The sequence below is a fragment of the Chanos chanos genome, chromosome 13 (genome assembly GCF_902362185.1).
Source record: "Chanos chanos chromosome 13, fChaCha1.1, whole genome shotgun sequence".
NCBI lineage: Eukaryota > Metazoa > Chordata > Actinopteri > Gonorynchiformes > Chanidae > Chanos > Chanos chanos.
Genome location: NC_044507.1, coordinates 9193342 through 9215310, shown reverse-complemented (window position 1 = coordinate 9215310; position 21969 = coordinate 9193342). Strand labels below are relative to the sequence as shown.

General features: G+C 41.3%; 1 protein-coding gene across 1 annotated transcript in view; it reads right to left on the bottom strand.

The window, feature by feature from the left end:
• The window catches only part of b4galnt4a (beta-1,4-N-acetyl-galactosaminyl transferase 4a), an 80157-nt gene that overhangs the window by 35431 nt on the left and 22757 nt on the right, over positions 1–21969 (bottom strand). Inside the window, exon 3 of the mRNA XM_030790609.1 lies at positions 2705–2803. Coding sequence (XP_030646469.1) covers positions 2705–2803 — 99 coding nt within the window. The remainder of the gene's footprint in view (positions 1–2704; positions 2804–21969) is intronic.

Below are 21969 nucleotides of genomic sequence, written 5' to 3'. Positions count from 1 at the left end.
TGGCGCATTAAAAAAGACCAGTTGAAAGGCAGCTTCAACCTGGTCTACATGCACGACTGGGAAAAACATACCACTCTAAGCATCTATCTTTTATTCGCTTTTCATCAGATGTAACAACCATTGTTAAAGCAGCACTGATAGTCATCATCTTTTGGATGGTCACCATCTGTCCCTATGCGTGTGTTCCTTAGAAGTTCATACTGTCAAAAATTTATAACACCAGGATTTTGTATATACAAACCACAGAAACCACAGGACTGTACTGTGTATAGTCATGGTGACATGACATGTATTCGAATGGTCCCTCACCAAGTGACGCATTGTTTGTCACTGATAGTCCCGCTGGAATGAGGAGCCTGAGATGTGACATGATCAAAATTTGTACATCTGTAAAAATACAGGCTTGTTCCCACGAGTAAAGTTGGTGCTGCATTTGAACAGAGCTGTCTGAAAACAGGACAGCCATGGAAGGACATATTGTCTCAATGGAAGAAAACAAACAGATATCATATCCTTGTTTTGACCTTTTTTTTTTTATAGTAATATCCCAAATGTGTACACGTCTTAAATTTCTCACATTTCTTATGGGTCTGCTGTTATCAAAACAGTGGCTTCAAAAAACTACAGAGTCCACTGTCGGCTAGTGAGAGGGAGGACAAGATTCAGAGAAAAAAAAGAAATGAAAACCAGTTTTTTCTTCACACTTGACTGTGGAGAAGGCAGAGAGAGAGAGAGAGAGAGAGAGAGAAAGTGACTGATAAATAAAGTACTGACATGCTATGGTGGTAAGAACAGTTCTCACAATATCAGAGCCGTCAACCTTTGAGCATCAATCTATCTCAATCCCACGGATGTGTAACTCTGATTTGTCTTGACCTCTTCTGACACTTTTGTGACACTGATATGTGATGCCGTTCTGACAGATCTGTTGAGATGCATCTTCCCTCAATCTATACAGGAACTCCAATCGTTCCCAAAATCCTCCACCAATCACTCTATCCGTAAATAACAGTAACTGACTGAGCTGTCAGGACCAGCTCATCCATTTGCACATGAGTAGCTTAGGACAAGGGTCAGAGTGAAGCTGTCAGTCAGGTGCCCTCACCCTTTGACCCCCCAAACTGACCACAAGATGAGCTGAGCTAGCATGGTAGAGCGGGTTTGTGCCTCAGCAGCTTCCTGTCTGAATGTCAAGATTTATTTACAGAGCTTTGTTCCAGCTGACAAGTTAAAAAGAAACGGCCTAGAATAGTGAACACACTGTAGGAAATATCTTGAGGAATGTCTTCGATGTCCTGAAGGATTTCTGGGAAACGTATCCGTGTTCAGGTTCTCAGAGCATTCTCACTCTTAAATCAGCCTTTTTAGAGGTAAGATGAATAAACAAAAACGATACCTTTTTAAATATACAGTTACGTTGTTGGAACCTACTCAACACCTTGGGAACATACCTTTTAGCTACAGAGAATACAATAAAATCAAATTAGTTACACCTCCTTGAGAAAAAAAATAAAATAATGCTGCCTTTCCTTGCCTGACATTTCATAGTTTGGTTTATACAGTGGGATATTTGATATGCTAATACCAATTAGCATGTCGAAGCATGCCGTCTGGAAACCTAAAATGCCATAATTAGTAGCGGAAGTTATCTGGCAGGCTGACGTCTCGCCAAAGGGCACCTCATTATGGCGTAATGACATTTGGCAGACGGTGGCACTCTGACTCTGTGTGTTTGATCCATGACTGTGACAGTGCTTGCCCAGTGGCCCCACAACTCCTGCAATACCATGGCAGGGCACCAGGGACCAAAGGGCTACTGCTGTGGGAGTATGAGCTAATTGGGACAGCAGAGGGGAATCTGTCTCATTTATGAGAATAAGTGCATTTTAGATAAAGATGAGATTTACAAAGTAAATAAATAAATAAATAAATAACTAGGTGAGAAGGTGAGATAGTTCAATGTTTCGGAACACGGCAAAACCTTCTCTAATCAATTCGTAACAATTGTCCATCCCTGAACTATAGTTAACAAACATTGCCCTGAGGTGAAGACTTCTCATTCAGTCTGAGATGATTTTACTCAGTAAACTATATGAACATAAATGAAGCTTGCAAGTGAAAGACTTCAACCTGAACCGAAAATTATAAAAATCAATTCCTATAATTATGCTGTTCAAGCTTCGGCTAAGGTGTACCTCGACTGAATTTTAAGTACTCTGAAAAATACTTGCACTTAAATGTAGGGTCTGAGATATTCCTACTAGTAGCAACCTATGAACAGTGCTGGCTCAGATCTGCTAATCCAGTGCTATTTCAGTTCTTCTCCACAACACTACCTCTCTTTGAATGCTGATCATTTCTTCAGCTCTATTCAAACCCAAAGTCATGAGTGGAATCTGAATTAGGCCATCTGTTCCTGTGTTAACATCTAATAATCACAGGCTCTGTGGTTTTGAAAAGAAGTTTAGACTCACTAATATCATTTGCATGCTAACATTATTTGCAGAAGTAAAATCAACAACATGGTTTATATGAACGCTACACGAAATCAGGCATGATAAATATAATTTATATTTAGGATAGCACACACTTTGAAGAGGGACTGTATGTCTTGTTCATATTGTGACAGAACTTTATAGCTACTGCAAACCATAAGGACAATGTCCAATGTCAGGCATACTGAAGAGCACCAATTTATCTTTACCTCCGGTTTCCATGGCAACGACTTTTGCTTCTGAGCTAGAAACTTCCGGATCTCTGCTTGATCTCTGCTGTCCACACCTCCAGCGTTAGGTTCATCGTCCTTTGTGAAAGAGAGGGAGAAGGAGAGAAACAAATGCCTTCATTTATACAGAAAATGGTTCAGTACATATCCATGTAACATATCCATGTAACATTCATCAAGAACTTTTGTTAGTGATCTCATCAAAGCTTCTCTCAAGTTCATGACGTGTGGCAATCTAGGATTATACATAACTCTTGTGGTTGCTAGAGATTTACTGGCCATTTCATGTTGGAATGTAGCTAATGTGGTTTCACAAAATTGCTTTTGGGATGAAGGCCTTAGAATCACAGGATCCTAGTCAAAAGAGACAGAGGGAGATAGAGAGAGAAGAGAGAGAGAGAGACAGAGAGAGGAACAGCTCAGATGCTAGGTTCCAGGATAAGCTCTGTAAGTAAACATTAAGAAGATTCCAGAAACTGATCCACTGGCCTTCAGTTACAAAGCACAGTTTTCAGACTTTATTTTAAAAGAAAGAAAAAAAGTAAAAAAAGAAAAATGTTCTTGAACCAAAAAAGTAAAAGCCTGTCATGGGATACTTCACACAAGTTTTCAGTGCTCAAATGAAACAGTGAACAAACTGCTGAGGTACAGTAATTTGCAGAGAAAATGAAGGCAACTGAAAAAAACTTGTGTCACCTGCTAATTTTCAAGTGGGAGAAATGAGAGCATGTTACTATTAATGACAAGAAAATGTGACAGCTTGTTTCCTGCATACCTCCCACAAAAAGGCTTTCTAAACACTGACTCAGGGAACAATAGAGATTCTAAATATATTCCAGACACAATGTTAAGTGGCATTAAAGGGTGTACAAAACCGGGTAGAGCTGGAGCTTGACAGCAAGTAAACTTTATACATAAATAAACGTATTAACTATCCATTTTTCTGCATTTGTTTGCCCATTAATTGTTTATTATCCATTTTTTTGTATTATTTATGAACGATCCATATAAGGCATTCAAATAATGTGGAGAAAGAAGGCATTTCCATTAGAGGACAGTACACTGGTTTGGAGGAGAATGTTTCTTGCTGACTGGGAGACAGTTAGTACACGCATTCAGTGGCTAACACACGAGGTTAGAGAGGAGAGGACATTAGGCAGTGAGATGAATCCACGGTGCCAGGAAGCAGCTGGAGTCACAGGCATATCAATGAGCTTAATTAATTCTCCTCGTTAAGAGTAAACAGAACCAGTCTGAGAGCTGGATTCTGGATCACATTTTTCACGTCCAGCCATTTGCCAGCAGTGCGAAAATGAACGGGTTCACAAATCAAATTTTAATCTTTTCTGCCCTGTAATGTTTAAGTTAATAACCCCAGCAAGTCAATTCATCTTTCTTTTATTTCCGTATGTTGTTCAAGATATAAACATGAATGCAAATTTGTTCTGAACAGCAGGGAAACAAACGCATTTGACAACTTTCATACAACACATAAATATTAATGTTCATATATAGCAATCTCTTTGGACATTTATCAAAGATGTATTACGTTTACTATCATGAATACTACTAATATTACAACTACATTCACTATTACTGCTACTGCTACTATTATTTCTATTCCTAGTAATAATACATATTATTGTAAATCTGTAAGACTTCAAGGACAAATTTAACACTTTGAACAGGTTGCTTTTGTTGTGTTTCTTTTTTTTTTTCATCTGAGTCACTTCAGACTTTAATGTGAAGGGCCAGATTCAATAGGCTCCACAGTCGCATCGTCTCCATTCATCTGGAGAAAATCACACAGCGTGCAGACCAGAGGCAGGGATTCATTCACTGGGGCTGAACTGAAATAAGTGTCCTGTCACCACAATAAATGTCTCTTGCTCTTACAAATTCCCACAAAAAGAGGTATAATACAAAAAAAAAAAGATTAACAGTTATACTGTTATTTTACAGCCCTGACATGAAAACAAGTACATTTAATTTAGGTTAAGAAAATATTGATGAGAGAATAGGATACTGTGGCCATCAGGAATACTTCGAGATTCAGTATACAGTTCTGTGACAGTATTATAGCTGTACCTTAAGTGGCACAACAATTCACGATCTGTGCTACTGGCATTGACTTAAACAGATCACATTCAAACAATGAAGCTGCAAGCAGCAATCAAGGGGCCAAGCACCTCAGGGCAACCACGTACACAACTAATCAGAACAACCGCTGAACAAGACACCAGTCCATCTCAGGGTGAACAGACACATTGACACCCACTATCAGAACCCTCTCTTGATGACTCATGCCAAATTTGATGGTTATATGGCTAACAGTCTAGGACTAGTTCACAAAAGAAGGTTTTTTAGAGAATTTCAAAATATGACTTTTTTGTGTTTTTTCAAAAATCCTATGCAGTTGATGAGTCTATTCAATTGATTGTGACCCAGGGATTCAGGGGACATAGGGATCACGACTCACAATGATTTAAAAGTTATAAGCAAAAACTGAGCTGAAATTAGGCCTGCTCGTGGTGCTACAGGGAGTGATGGATTGACCCAAAACTTGGTGTCTGGTTACCTCGGACTGTGCTCTATGAAGGTGCCAGATTCCTCCAAGATCCACCTAGGGCTTCTATGGCCTGCCATGAAAAACCATTGAAAAAACGATAACGCCAAGATGGTCAAAAAACAAAACGGCCGACACAGAGGGTTCATAATTTCCCAGCTAGGGTCCTTTACTGTGATAATGCACAAGGAATTTGGTTGAAATTTCTGCTTTGGTTCCAAAGTGATAGGCATTTGAATTTTTCTTGTCTGTTTCTCTGGTATAGTGCCCCCATGTGGCCAAATTTCATGAAACTTGGTGGGTACCCAGTATTCCTCCTGGCAATACCATTGCTGACATATGGCTAATTCCCTGTTTTGGAGTCTTCACCACTGAATTTCATCGGATGACAGTGGCCATATCGTTTTGGTCAGACCTGTCTCTAAATGGTACATATCACATTTGGGGTGATAGGATCAAAGGTCTAGGACTACTTTGCAAGAATACAGTTTTTGAACAATTCAAGATGGCAGAGAATCAAATATGGCGGATTTTGATGAAATGGGTACATTCAACTCATAATGACTCAGGGATTTAGGGGAAAACAGATCACTACTCTAGGGCAAAGAGTTCAAAAGTTATAAGCAAAAATGTACTCTAAACTTTGGCCTGTTGTTGGTGAAGAGGCAATGATGGAATGACCCCAAATTTCTTGTCTGGATAACTTGGACTGTGCTCTGTGAGGGTGCCAATTTCAGTAGGATCCACCAAGGCTTTCTATGGGCTGACACGTAGGGTTCATAATATCCCAGTTAGGCTTCTTTACTGTGATGATGCATAAGAAGTTTGGTTGAAATATCTGCTTTCTTCCTCAAGTAATGGGTATTTTAGTACTTTTTTGTGTGTGTTTTTCTGGTATAACACCCCCATATGGCAAAGTTCATGAAACTTGGTGGGTAGCCAGTATTTCCACTCGCAATGAAGTGAACCAAGTTTAGCATCAATCCAACCAAGCATTGCTGAAATATGGCTCACTTCCAGTTTTCAAGTCTTTGCTATCGAATTTCATTGGAAGAAAGTGGCCATATTGTTTGCCCTAGCAAAATTCTTTTGAAAACTTTTGGTCAGAGCCCTCTGTAGATGATATGTACTAAATTCGGTGGTGATAGGATGAACACACCAGGACTAGTTCGCAAAAGTAGGTTTTTTGAAAAATTCAAAATGGCAGAAAACCCAATATGGTGGATATTAATGGCAATGGGTGCATTCGAATTGAGATGACCCAAGGACTGATGGGGAATAAGATCACAACTCTAGGACAAATGGTTGAAAAGTTATAAGCAAAAATGTACCTTGAAATTTGGCCTGTTGGTGGCGCTACAGAAAAGGATGGATTGATCCCAAATTTGGTGCCCTGATATTTTGTACTGTCCTCTATCAATGTGGAAAATTTCACAACTTTTTACTGTACGGTTCTAGTGGCTGCTGTAGACTCCTAGAGGAGAAATAATAATATTGAAGAATTCTAACAATCACAATGGGTGCCTGCCACTTCGGTGCTTGGCCCCTAAATATGAGCAACCCTGCAACCCTGGGTTGAGGCTGGCTCCAAGCAATTACAATGTTTACCTCTAGTTTTAAGGTTCAGGCAAAAGCATAAATCAAACTGACTTGAAATGTGAATCTCTGCACCTTTTTATTTATTGCTGTTCATATCACTAGATTTAAAAAAAAAAAGGGGGGGGGGGACAGCTTCAGAGGGAACAATTCTAGAAGGCTACAAGTTTGCAGAACAGATTAACCAAAGTGTTAAGGACATCTGGCGAGCAGTGATCACATTACATTTCAATTTTCCTCTGAGAGTTTTTTGTTGACAAAATATGAACAGTTAAAATGGAGGATTACAGCCATTTAGACCAAATACTTACAAGATATTTCATTATTTGCTCCCAACCCCGCCTTCCCCATTGCCCCTGATGAGGGAACAAATTACCACAGAGATGAGGCAATTTGGTGAACAGAGGTGAACAGAGCCATTTAGCTCTTATATGCTATTACACCAGAACTCATGTCTCTTCAAATTTCTGAGTCAGCCAAGGGATCAGCCAGCAGGAATCAGTCACTTGCTAATTGGTATTTCACTTCTCACCTTTGCATTCATATCTACTGAGTGTATCTGTGTGAATAAACATGGCAGTGAACAAACAATTACAATTTTCAACTTTGTAGAATGCTTTGTAGAAAAAAAAGGCTACGCGGTTACATGAAGAACAAACAGAGAAAAGTCTGGTAAGATGTGATATTTCTTGTATAAAGCTTCTGAATTTTTTTTTTAAGCACCTCTTTGGCATTTTCTAAGATGCCAAGTCTTGTTGTACAGCGAGACAGTAAAGACAGAGACTGAGTTATCAAACAAACAAGGTATTAAAGGAAAGCCATTCAGGCTGAAATGTCAGGAACACAAGTCTTCTGCCCTCCTTCCACCAGGCTAAGGTTCTGATCACCTGTCTAGTTCAAGAGGAGCCTTTTTACTTAAAGGTGTAACACGGTTACTCGACGTGTGTGGCTGAGGAAGATTAAGCGTCAAATAAATGCTGGCGGTAGAAAACAAAGGACCTCTTTTGCACTAAGTGTGTAATTATTTTGGCTCGTTGAATTATTCATGAGGAATTACATGCACGACAACAGCGAGAAAAGACATGGATGGTAAATACGGCCAAGATGTAGTCGATAATAGCACAGATAGAGTAGCTCCAATTTATCTAAATCAGGAAATAATGGGAGCCATATATGTGACGCAAGACCATTTAGTCACAAAGGGCCTCAAGTAATGGTACAATTGTTGCAGGGGGCAGAAAAAACGGTAAACCTATTAGTAACAACCTGTAGTTACGCAAGATGGCAGGTTCCTGATGAATGAAATACCCGAATGCGAGCAGAGAAAATGGTTTGTCACAAAAAATCAATTTACCATCGAAGACAACGTTCAGCTTTTCACTTTTGTATGCTAACAACTCAATAACTGACAACAGCTTGAATAGTACTCGATACTGTTTCTATGGCTTATTCAGTCATTGTGAAGGACCAGAGCAACCTCTGATCTCTGACATTATGAGGTCCCTTGAAAGAAAACAATGGAGATTCTCAGTAATCTCCATTTCACCATCTAGACATGATTTCTAAGTCGTGCTATGAGGATATGTACGTCAAGAGAGGACACAAAGAAATCCAGCAGAAGGCCATGTTTTAAAGAGAGAAACTGGTATACTCAATGATTTGAAGTGACACATCAATGTAGAACATGCAAAAAGCACATATGCCTTGAAAATCAAAAGCGATTTAAGTGTTGGCGACTAGAGCCTTTCCATCTTGGCTCATCTCACTGCTCTCTTTTTATCTTCAGTAAGATCCGTGGAGGACCATGAGGGAAATGGGTTTGTCATCCATATGGGTGTTTGTCATCTCTTATTAGCTCTGATATCCAATGGCCACGAGACCCATGACACAAAGCTGTCTCTGACACCCTCTGCCTGGAAGAAGCAGTTTGTGACTTTCCAGCCTCCAGAGAGCAGGCCTGGATACCACAGCCTTGGACGAAAGTATGGAAAAAGACGACACATGGATAAAGGGAGGCGAAAAACTCCCACATGCATGCACTGATTTAAGGGAAAGATGGCAATTATTAGGCCTTCAACTGGACTACCCATGGGTAGCCCCACTCACTGCTATGAGTCTACCAGATGGTGGAAAGGTTTTTGAGATATGGTCAAATGTTAACTCGCTGTTCATAAGTGATCTGACAGAATAGAAACCAGTATCAGGCAAACATAGTTAATCATATACAACTCTCTAAAGCTCCTTGTACTCTGACATATTCTGCTGGACTGAGCAGAACTCCAAACCTAAGCTCATTCTCACACTGCTCTGGGCCCTTGCATTAAGGATCAAAAGGAACGGGCTGCCGGGAGAAGCACCAAAGATGTGTCAGACCAGCAAGTCCAAATGTGTTCTTCATTAGAAGTTTCTAGACTGCTTTTTGAAATAAGGAAAGTGAAAGTCTTATACACAGACAGGACCGTAACGTGTAACACACTTCCACAGAAACACAAATGATCATCAAGAACCACGTGACGGGATAAACTCACACAGATTTCTCTGCTGTTTCACCCTTCATCTGTAGCTAAGGATTACAGCAACTGTGCAATGAAATGTTCCTATTTTAAGGCCTGAAAACAATTCTTGAACCATACCTGTGTAAATTCTCTGCACAGCGATGCATAGCAGTTTAATGAATTCATTTGACTTGATTATAGAAAAACGTAGACCCTGAATCTAATCTTTTCTTTCTCAGCTGACTGAATGATTTTGCATCTAAATGAACTGAAGTGAGGCTTTTCCCATCACGGCAGGTGGTCTCTTCAGTTAGGTCGATGTTCTGCGTGAAAAAGGGGCCTCCCAGCGTGATATGAAAGTAAAAAAGAATAAAAGTAAATGAGGGCTGTATCTCTGATCAACGGTGCTTTTTATTCATTCCACTTACACAGATATATCAAGCTCCCTTCATCCAGGAAACTCCACTCCTGTAATTTGCTCACAAAACTCAAGTACTGTGGAGGTTTTTTTTTTTTATTCTGGCGTCAATGTTTATTTATTGGCTCTTTAATAAAGCTTACCGCTGTGGCCATAGCACATGCTATGACAGCTCTGCTGAGCTGCACTCCTCTCAAATCTTCCCTATTCATTCTTGTGGGCGCTTCTCCAGCTTCTCTCCTCCCATCCCTCCTGCTCCCCACCCCTCCGCTCCGCGGTTGACCTAACTAGCACATGAGGCAAGTTACTGCCTATGGCTGTGTACATTTCATCTCTACGAGGGCAAGGACAAACTGTGACAGAGAGAGAGAGAGAGAGAGTCAGCAGTCCTGCACCTTTGGCTCCATGACTTTGTTGCAGAGGTTGATCCTGTAAACTTCTAAGGCCCTTTGGAATCCTGAGATGAAGAGAAATACGTGAGAGTATATAAAAAGCTCGTTTGCAGATAAACGTTGTATGTATGTGCAAATGCATGAGTGTGTGTGCGCGCGCGCGCATGTGTGTGTGTGTGTCCCATCTACAAGCCTAATGGCATCTGGGGAAGCTGTTTTCTTCACACCTATAAATATTGTTTTTTCTCTTTCTCTCTCTTTTTACTTTGTCTCCCCCAGGAGTGGAGAAGGTTCCTTCCAGCATCAACTCTTCATTAGCTACAGCTTTCTACTACTGTTTCATTTTTCACTACTACATTTTGCTTCTTTTATCACATTTCTTCAACCTTTAGAGGTGTTTGTGCGTATGAGATCACATAACAATTTTTCCAAAGCCCTTTACCAAACATCTGTCTCAGTTTTCATAATGTCTTTCAGAAAATCCGTACAACACAACTGCACACACCCTCACCCTGCCTGATTCCACATGTGAATGTTTGCGCTGCAGCACAAAGGAATAAAAAGTCATTACAACAGAGGTCAAAACAGAAGGAAACACAAATTTAAAGTTGCTTTTTTTCTCTGTTAACTGTGTGCCTTGTTCCCTTTAACACCCCCTTGCTTTTGTTTGGCTATTAAGTAGATGTGTACAAAAGCTTTGTAGATACTCATATCAACATTGCCTGGAGCACAGTTTAGTTAGATTCACTGTGCTAACTGAAGATGAGTGTGATGAGATTTTGCCTGCGAGTGCTCTGAGTCAGTGTCCGACCATAACACCATTAGTCTCCTCCTGTGATGGCACATGAACAAACATGACACATTCAGGTCAAAATAACACATCCGTGTGTGTGTGTGTGTGTGTGTGTGTGTGTGTGTTTGTCTGACAGAGAGAGAGAGAAAGAGATCAATGTTCGATGCACCAAACAGAGAGAGCAGCAGAGAAGAGCACCACTGAGCTGAAATTTTTTTTTTCCAGCTCCACTACAGACTTAGAGTGTGAAGTACCTGCCTGCAGCCTGTGGGTGAAAAGTAGATGGCTTAGAAATATTCATTTTAGGCAGAATAATTAAAAAAATAAGCTCATGCTCCTTGAGTGTGACACCTAAGCATGATTTCCAGATGGTTCCAAGAGCCTTTACATCTTCCAGCTTGGCATTGTGCTTCTGTGAATTTACTGCAGCTATGCAATACACAGTTCTAGACATTTCTTTTCCAACAGCGTTATATCCACTGTGTACATAGCTTTGCTTGATTAATATGCTACAACACAGATTTAACTGTGTAAATCAGACCTTTTTAACAATTTCATTTGCTTGTGAACATTAAAAATCTTTAAAAAAAAAAAAAACAATGCTTTTACATCTGGGCTATCAAAGGGGACAACCAAACGCAGAGGACAAAACAAGACACTGATAACCTGTATTCTTTCTGAGAGCTGTAATTTGTCAAAGTCATCTGAATACATTTGTGAAAGCAGAAAGATATAGGGAGTTCTGCGCGGCAGATGTTAGTAAAGAGTTTCTATAGGCGAGACCACGGGAAGATCTGTGTAGGAATATGGGTGGTTGTTTTTCCCGCTTTGACAGAGATGGAGGGTACACTAGAAGCATTCTGATGAATCACATTACACACACGGCGCTCGCGCTACTCTCCTGTTCCATGTCCCATCAAGGCAAAGAGAAGCAATCTCCAAATCACACCGGGAGAGCAGATGCTCCCAGTGCAATCCGCCTTTTACACCTCCCCTGCACCTGCAGATAGCACACAGACGACTGATCTGTCACACGGCACCCCTCTCCCCCGTCTGAAACACGCTAGCTTTCTCTTCCTCCCTTTTTTCTTAAAACACGCCAAAAAAACACACAAGCAAACAAACAAACAAAAAAAAAACAGTACCTCCGTTCAAATGAAAGCACATGACTGGTAGAAAGACACATTATAAATGTGTCTTAAGTTGAGATAGGTTAAATTCCACATGCCTATGAAGTGTGACTAAAATGCAGGCAGTAGGATAACAGAGCATGTAATAACTCTATTATACAGTCTTTGCTGTTGGTGAAAAAGAGGTCTTAGCCTTTGGTAGCTAACGGTTGGAGCAGGCTGGAGCTAATGCATTTCAGTGTGAAACATCAAAGCCGAGTGCATCTTTCCACCCTGTGCTGATAGAAGATGAAAACACTTGCCCTGATTTTTTTTTGTAAAACCATTTAAAAGCTTCTGTTCTTTTATATATATATATATATATATATATACACACACACACACACACACACACACACACACACACATTAGTTTGGTATCCAGCAGCAAAACAAGTGCATCTCAGGATATGTTGAACACAATATCTATGAAAGTTTTCAAAAAAAAAAAAACCCAAAAAACCTTTTACAGTTTGTAAAGAAATGGTTTTTGGGGGTGGAATGATTCTTGTATTTTCATACATATTCTGGAAAAGGTTCTCAGCCTGGAACATATCTATGTAGGCATCTACCCTTCCTTGGGCAGTTTCCTTAATCCACATAAGGCCGGTAGATCAGAAATGTACCCCTGTAGCCATTCAGACTCTGCAGTGCACACACACACACACACACACACACAAAAGACATCCTCAGAGACACAGCAAACAGAAGAGGGTTATTCAGTTTGCACCACTGGGCTAGAAAACAAGAACTCTGTTAGAGTAACAGTGGCCTCTGTTATGCTGTTCTTAAAATCACACTCACTGTACAAAGGACATAATCCACAGTCAACAGTTCCTTCTTAATTGTTGTATTTTTCCCCAAGCAATGCAAATCAGCTGGCACGGGCCAAGAATAACGACAGCCTAGCTTTAGTTTGTTGTTCAAGCATACTTTGGAGACAAAAAAAAAAAAACAATATCAGTTGCTGCTGTCCATACTGCAGTAGGAAAAGAAGGCCAAGGAAACATTATTGACTGGTGTGTCAATACTGATGGACTTTTTCTACTCTAGGTGTGAAACATTGACACTGTCCATTCTGTAATGACAAAATAAATCAACAGGGCCGTGCAGATGCACAACTGAATGAAAACCTTAAGAGACAGAAAAAGACAGAAGACACACACCCTCCCTCTATGAGAGGGGCTCGGTTTTGTTAGGAAGGCTGTAGCACTTTGTTGAGCCATTGTTTCCACACTGTATATTCCGCATCTTTTATAAAGACCGGTTGTCAAGTGCTGGTCATGAAACAAAGGGCAAGTGACATCACCACTGGCTAATGACAACTGTCTCTCTCTCTTCCTCTCTCTCTCTCTCTCTCTCTCTCTCTCTCTCTCTCTTCGTCCTGTGCCATGGCAACTGCGGTCTGTTAGTCATCAACACCTCCAGTGTCTCACTAACCCATGCAGAAATCAATTCACATCAGTTTTCGAAAACTGAACAGATCCCGGTTTCAGACATAACGCAGAGCTATCTCAGAGAGCCCGTGTGACTGAGACGGAACGACTGCACGCCGGCGGCGGGACCGAATTCGGCCCACGTGGGAAGAGGCGAGAAGCCACAGGCAAACGTTTACTCAGAGCCCTGCAGCTCCACACCATTTGTAACAATACAAAAGTGGACCAGGTCCATTTGTAGTCGGGGGACAGAAGGGTCGAGAGGCAGAGGAGGGAATCGATGTTTTGCGGGGAGATCAATCATTGGTAGGGTAGGCCGGTAAAAATCAATGTGAAGTGAGGGCCACGGGCTGTTTTTCAATAGGAGACAGTACATTATGAAGTGCAAACAGACAGATGGCCGCAGAGGAGGACGAACATACCGTCGAGGCACGGAAGACGTGAGCAGAGCTGCCTGATCTGACCCGGACGGTAAAGCCCACGGAATGAAGATAGACTGACAGGCTAAGGCCAAAGGAACACAATGACCGAAAAGAGAAAGGCAATGCACAAAAAGGCTGAAAGGAACTCAAGAGTGTGGGTGGAACAGAAATGCCACAAGCATCAATATCTCCCACCCGAACACGTCTTCTTATGACTCAGCCTCTATTTAAGAGACTGTCCCGGCTACAGGCTGGGTACTGCAAGACCCTCTAAAAGGAAGTCGATTTCTTTCACCCTGCACCAAAATAAGTCTCTGAGAAGCCACTGAAGGCATGAAACATATTATATCATCAGATTTTACATAGTTAAGTCTTCTGCCCGAAGAAAATTTATAATTAACATAAAACGATGATTAAAAATACCATACTGCGGTCTGCTTTCTGCTATCTTGACTACATTTCACAAGAGTTCTTGCTTTTCACAAGAGTGAAGCTGTATTTAACACATAATATCTGAAAATCTGGAAATGTGTGAGAAGAGTCTAATTAAAATTAAACTTCGGCCAAAAACACCTTAGGCCCCAAGAATTATAGAAATATACTGTAGAAAATGATCCAATGAAGGAAAGCAGTGTTCGTTAGTTATTTTTAATTATGTACTTGAAAATGATCATGTTGCTGTCGCACAGGCTCACGAGTCAGCACGTAGCCTCAAAACATGAATTCAGTTTCAGAGAAAGGAGGGAGAGTGAAAAAAAAAGCCTTTAAACTGAGATTTTCACATCAATTATTCATAGAACTGTGGCCATGTTGCTTAGCTGCCAAAATTCATGTCAACTTTTATACTCTTTATAGTAAATGCTTCAAACACTTGAGATTAGTGAAAAAAAAAAAACCCTGAATTTTTATGTAGTCTTGCTTTGTTTTTCTACCAAGTTTTCATCTCTGTTTGCAGCTTCTGCATAGTCCCCAAGCACACAGCCCCTTTGAGATGTAAAATACCGCACATCTCTAACTAAACAAACTGAAAACAGCATCTGTAATGCACTTCCCCCCCCCCTGCCTACCTACACAAACTGCAAGTGCTAACTTTTACTCAGGGTCACCATGATTAACATTCTGTTATCACTGCCACTTATTTTGCCATGGAGAATTGTCGGTTTCTGCCTGGAGAGAAGCAATATATCAGTGTATAATATCAGCAATAAACAATAATTTAAAAAATCTCAGTTCCACAGTTGGACAGGCAATTCAGTGTTTAGCATTTTTGTTCTCGTTTCAGTGTTGTCGCATGTGGTTCAATTCATCAAATAATCATCAAGAGAGCGTAGATGACTCACACATAAAAGCTCAAGACCAAATCAAAATGGGCAGTGCCCTGGGGTTTGGTGAAATGGATTGGGACTGGTATGAAAAATAGTTGCCGTAACCATCTCAGCAACAGGAAAGTCATCCTACATTTCAGTCACCACGTCCTCTTGACTCTTGGGCAGTGATGTAACTGTGCAGCTCTCTCTGCTGCCAGCTTCATTACATCATCACTACATACGTATTCATTCAGGAAACAGGCCTCCCTCAGGTCCAGCTGCAAATTACTTCTGGTTACTTCGCTGTAACCCACCCACATCTTTCCCCAAGTCTTAGCTGTCTGGGAAAGGAATAGGCCCCTGAGGTGAAACTTGGGAGCTTTATCTTCCACCTTGGCCTGACCAGCACTGTCCAGTGGTGTATTCATTTAGATAGGGGGTCGCATTCACACGGTACCAGCCTCCAATGTGGCAGTGCACATCAAAAGGCCCCAAAATAGACCTGGGCTTTCCATCCCAGAGCTGAGAGACATTTCTTTGATATAATCCCATAAGCCACAGGAATACACATCTGAGTACCAGTCTATAGCACAGAAGAGGACGTGAAGGTACAGGCAGGAGGAATAAGGCAGCCTCAGGACACAGCCGATCTCTTAAAATTAATCCCCAATGAGGAGGCAGTCTGGTCCAAAGGCAAACCCCTGGTACCATCAATCTCTGGACAAAAGAGGAGTGTGATAGAAGTCTGGGGAAGATAAGTCAAGAGCCCAGACTGAGGCAGGGACAGAAAAGAGGGGAGCGAGGTTGTAAAAGAGTGTAACAAATCAACACGTTTTAATTAACAAGCATCAGCCATTATCTCACTTCATCTGGCTAATTCTGTGCTCTCATGTGCCAGGTATGTATGACTGTAAACAAGATTCATTCGAGCACTAAAATAGACCATGCTAATGAAGCGGCGGTGTGAGAATGAGGTGGGGTGCTGTTTTTTTTTTTTTTTTTTTTAGCTTAGATATTTTTGGTTTTCGGCCCTGGTGCTCTGGCCAGACACATAACTGTGAAATTCCTGTGGGTGAACTTGAGTGACAAAACTAGACCAATATCTTAAGGCCATAGCTGTTGGGGAATATGAAGGCGTTTTTTTTTTTTTAAAGTGCAGCACAAATTTGTTTTAAAGGTTCCTTACGTCTCAAGACAGTCTCGATATATCTCTCCCTAAATCTCTCGTTCAGGTACAGACAAGACTGTAGAGTGAACAGTCCAGACTTGGTGGTGCCAAGTCTCTCATAAAAAGAGAGCTTTTCAGAGCCTCCTAATTGATGTAATCTCCATCTGCACGGCACTCTAAAGCATCAGGCCAAATGAAACCAAAATTGCATGGCCGAGGTGTGCAATTCATAGATTTTCACTAATTAGCCAAATTTAGAAGACGTCCTAGAATCACCCAAGACTGCCTGCAGGACTTAATCATGAGCAGCGACTATGCTAACTGAACAAATGCTATAGCAAATGTAAAAAAGAAAGAAAGAAAGAAAGAAAGAAAGAAAGAAAGCTCAATAACATGAAATCCCATTTGGGGTATGTAAAAATTAATAGATCTCTGTAAATTAGGCACCCCCCCCCCCCCCCCCCCCCCAAAAAAAAAATCTCAATTTCACACCACTAATAACGCACTCACGAAAAATGACAATACAATAACTGACCTAGTCTAACTGCCTTGCTTGACAGGGCAAGCCCGTGTGTTACATTTCTTATGAATAGTTCACTCAGCAATCACTGCCTCACATCGCAACGACACATATTCATCTTCCTGCATTATGGTAAACAGTGGAACTGTTATCAGCTACTTGGCTTATTTCTGAGAAGCTCGATTTACCACACTTCATTGTAATTTAGGGGATAGAAAAACCAAGAAAATGATTACACCAGCGAAACACACAGCTGGGGCATTTGCTGGTGGAACACGGCAAGTGGAAATGACTAAGCATGCAATGACTAACTTAAAGGGTTTAAGAGCTGGTAAAGAACAATGTCCAACGCTAACAACATGGCTGTGTTAGCAAATCAAAAGTATTTTACAGCCAGTGGACCAAATGATTACGTATATTGCCTTTTTTTATTTGAGAAGCAAACAGGTCATAAACTAAATGATCCAAAAACAATCATTTTGAAAAAAGAACTGCAATGTCTAATTTCACTTTTACAATGTTTTTTTTTGATTGCCTTAAATTCCATTTTTAAACCTGCAAATGTATACAAAGCTCAGTCCAAAGATAACAGTTTCAATCTTTGAAATTTAAGCACACACGGTTTTAGATAATATTGCAGATTTAAACTGAAGGGTTTTTTTTTTTTTTTTATGGCAAGCTCCACCAGACTTTGTTTCCTCTTCTTCTAACCACAAGAATGAACAATATCATCAAATTAGGTCAGCAAACCAGCATGAATGTGTTCAAAAGGGGTTGCTGATAGAGAGATGTCTCCAGCCCTGCAAGGGACCTGAAACATTCATCTCCTTCAACACAGACTGATCAACTCTCACCAACACACCATTTTTCCAATGTTTGCCCCCAAAGTTCTTCAACTGGTACCTGTGCTTGTGCCCATCGACAGGTACCCAGAAGTCATTACGGATGTCTGGTTGAGGTGTACTGTCTGTATGAAACAGACAGCTGGAAGCCATTGGTTTATTTATAAGCAAGTCAGTCCGCTACGATATCCGTCACAGCAGGAGTGGCAGTGGGCAAGACAGCCCTGCCCCGCTATCTATAAACCATCAGCAAGGCCAGAGGCGTGATATTTACGGCCCTAAAAGCAATTTCGGGTTAACAATAAGACTCAAATGCTTCATTTTACGAGCGGCTGTAATCCCGCCAGTATGATTAAAATCTGCCTCAGACCGGTGAGTACTATAAATCAACCCCCACATCTCAGAATGACCTTATTTACCATCGCAGTCTCTTATTAGTGTTTTCCTTCTCTCTCTCTCTCTCTCTCTCTCTGCTTATCTCCAACCAACCCTGAGGTGGAAAGAGACAGACAGACAGTCAGTCTCAGCAGTGGGCGTTGGGTGGAGGAACCGAGTTAGGAACTGGGTTGCCCATGAAGAAACACACTGGGGTCAGTTTTACGCGTCCCATCTCTCACTAACATAACCATACCTCCCCTGACAGCAGCAAGTCATTAATGGTCTGGGGAACACTGCGTTGCCTCGTTCCTCCGATCCCTGGCACATCTCTCAAAATCAGGCCTTAACGAATCATTGGCTCGCTGCTACAAGCAGGAGAACAATGCCTTGATAAATCATGCATTGCATGCCCTCACACACATTAATCCTGCAGGGACCAGCTGCTGATCTGCGCTGACCCTGACTGTACTAAGTGGCTGTCCTGCACTCTTATTAACAGCGCTATCTGTATCCAAAGCGAAGGAGTTAAGACAGAGCCCTATTTTAACTTTCAGAAAATAGCTTTTCGCTGTAAGAAGAATAACTGCACATTATTATATCAATGGCCCTATTAAATCACAAAGTCTCATCAAGAACTCAACCATTCAATAATGCTCGGCCCTTAACTAGGAATTTGAGCCCTTTATTATGAAGTATCAATACAATAACTGCCCCTTTGAACTCTGAAAAGGCTTTACATTCAGTTAATTATGACAGACATTAGGCCATAGAAGGACCATTACGATGGAGGAATAATACATTAATACCAGAGGGCTCTATTTTCAAAACTTTAAAGCAGGCAACTGCATTACACAAAGCTCATTTTCCAAGTTACTACTACAATAGCTATTCAACAAAATGGACAACTTTTCACACACATGTAAAAGGATTCTATGTATTATCTTTGACTTCTAGGTAAATCCTTCCTCCATTGTACTGTTTCCACCCCCCTCCCCCCCAGTAGTGTTTTTCTATTCTATGACTATTTTTACAGGTCGATGTATTATTGCTCAAGTGAAATTAGAACTTCATAGCATGTAACCGTCCCACTGGATTTGTCCTTTCCACTGATACAAGTTCAGACCTGTCTGTGTGTTGTTTCACACAAGCTTAGTCTGAGTTGCACTCTGGTCGCACTGACAGATTCCCAGAGCTAGAGGCACGGTGCCTCACCTGTGAGGCCAGAGGGTCATAAATATGAATGAGACAGAGAGAACTGTGACCCCTCTCTATCACTGTGGCAGATCGGCCCTGCAGCCCTGAGTTCTAGAGCTGCCTCCCTGTGACATTAGAAGACACTGCACAAGAGATGATCTGTCCTCCATTTGCCTAATCGGTGCAAGGATGCACTGGTAAAGATGTGAGGAATTTTGAGTTATGTGCTCAAGATGAGGTCTATAATAAGAGCTCTTTAATTAGTCAGAGGAAGTTCTGTGTTTGTGTGCGTATGTGTGTGTGTGTTTCTACGTGCATGTGTGAGTGTGTTTCTATGTGCGTGCGTGCGCGCGCGCACGCGTGTGTGTGTGTGTGTGTGTGTATGTGTGCGTATGTGCGTGCGTGCGTGTGTGTGTGCGTGCATGCGTGTGTGTGTGTGTGTGTGTGTGTGGTGGAAGGGTGGACAGTGGCAGGAGGATCAGGTGTAGAGAGAGAATTCTGAAAGACCACAGCAATTTATACGCCTCAGGGTGCTTTAGGCCTATTTTGGTCATCTTAGTGAGACAAAGTTTTCACCAGACTTTCCAAAAAAAATCAGCTGAAACTCTGCAGTTGCGTGTCCTTTGTTTTTCCTGTTCAGAAATAGCTTCATATTCTGCCTGCTGTCCCCTTAAGTTCAAACCAAAGTCCAGGAGAGCACTGCAGCAACCTCTCAACGATTCACTGTGTCACAGCTAATTCATCACCACACTAGTGCCCCTGCTGATACACCCTATTAAGAGAAAGAGAAGTTCACACAGGGTACGTGGATGCGTCTTATGCATGAGCAGAGCTCAGCATGAAAAAAAGGGGCTGGTAAATGATCTGGTTAATAATGAATTAGAGAGAGAGACATATGTTGTTCAGAAGTACAGAACAACCCCTCAGGGGAAAAAAGACCCACTGATCAAGCACTACACTGACCATTCTGTAGGCTGAAGCTTTCAGGAACTCTCTGACAGCTAAGACTGATTAAAGGACATGTATTATTTTCAATAAACCAACTACATGTTTGTAAAACGTGTTAGAATTCATATGTAGGACTGAATATTTTCTGTTTTACAGCAAGGATGAGTGAGTATCTTACTTCTGTTATCTAACCACTGCCTACTCTGGATGCTACTAACGCTCACAAGATGTCAGAGAACAGAAAAAATGTTTGTATGTGTATCCAACGCTTACTTTTCTCTCATTTTTTTTTTTAGATCAAATTAACCGATCTATGCACCACCTGCAGTTCTCATGAATAGTTTTAAAATTACACATCTTCACTCCAATCCATTTTAGTATTCAATCATTTGTCTCTCATGGACCAGAAAGTCACCGCGGTAATAAGTTTAACATTTAAACTTCAATGGAACTCAGTGTTTTCCTGGCAGTAATATGTTCCTCTACATTCCCAGCATTAACAAAGGAGAGGCCGTCTTGAATAATGACTGAAGGGAGACTACTTAACTTAACAGGAGAAGCTGGGAGGCAGCGTGTGATGCACAGAATGTAAAAAGAGAACTAAACGAGGAATGGTATTCTAAGCACGGTCTGTCACTGTCTCTGAGAAGCAATCAGGAACTGGCCTAATATACAGCCCCTGTCCCTCTCCAAAGTTTGGAGTCATTTATGCACACATAAATCATTGGTAACCAGGGCATCTGTAGTCCTATGACTGCGTATTCTTCACTTGTCTGCACGCCATCTACAATAATCTCTTTTTCATTATGCCCGACTAAATCCCCCTGCTCCGGTTTAATATCAAGGAATTAAGTATTAATCTGAAAGCATATGAAAACACAGAGTTGGTGTTTGATAATAATTAAGATTTGTGTTGTGATTGCTTGTGTTTTGATGAGTTTTTATGCACATGACTGCACAGCAAGACATATTTTCACATTTAGCAACAGGGAACCTGTGTGTGTGTGTGCGTGTGTGTGTGAGTGTGTGCGTGTCCTCCCAAAGGACTCAGAGCTTCTTTTGTCTGTGAGCGACGAGGAAGGTGATTAGACTGACTCATGGTGACAGAGACCAGCTCACTCTGCTTAACATATCCTGTTGCACTCTACCTCCAGTAACCCCACCCCCCACCCCCCGGCCAGAGAGACACACCCCTGCAGCTTTATGTTCCAGTTTCACACACCTGAATCTACAATTCTGAAGCTCCTCTGGACCTACATTAGCAAAATGAAGCGGAGTCTTTGTGGAGCTGGAGCAAAAGCATGCACCCCCCTGGGACCCTCCAGGGCCAGGGCTGCCCACTACTGCTCCGAGATCTTCTGCCCAAACAGCCAAAGACACACTTTATCTGTGCAATCCGAAGCACAAATTTGTATTTGTGTTGCCTTACAGTGCACAGAGAGAGAGGTGAAACTATTAATCATTACAACTAATGATACAAGACCTAATTACTTTCCATACAGTACTTGTTATCTTCAGAACCTGCTTGTGGATGTGTCTAGACGGTAAACATTTTCAGGACGTTCTGAAGGAGGCCTAACCGAACAGTGGTCGGGAGATTC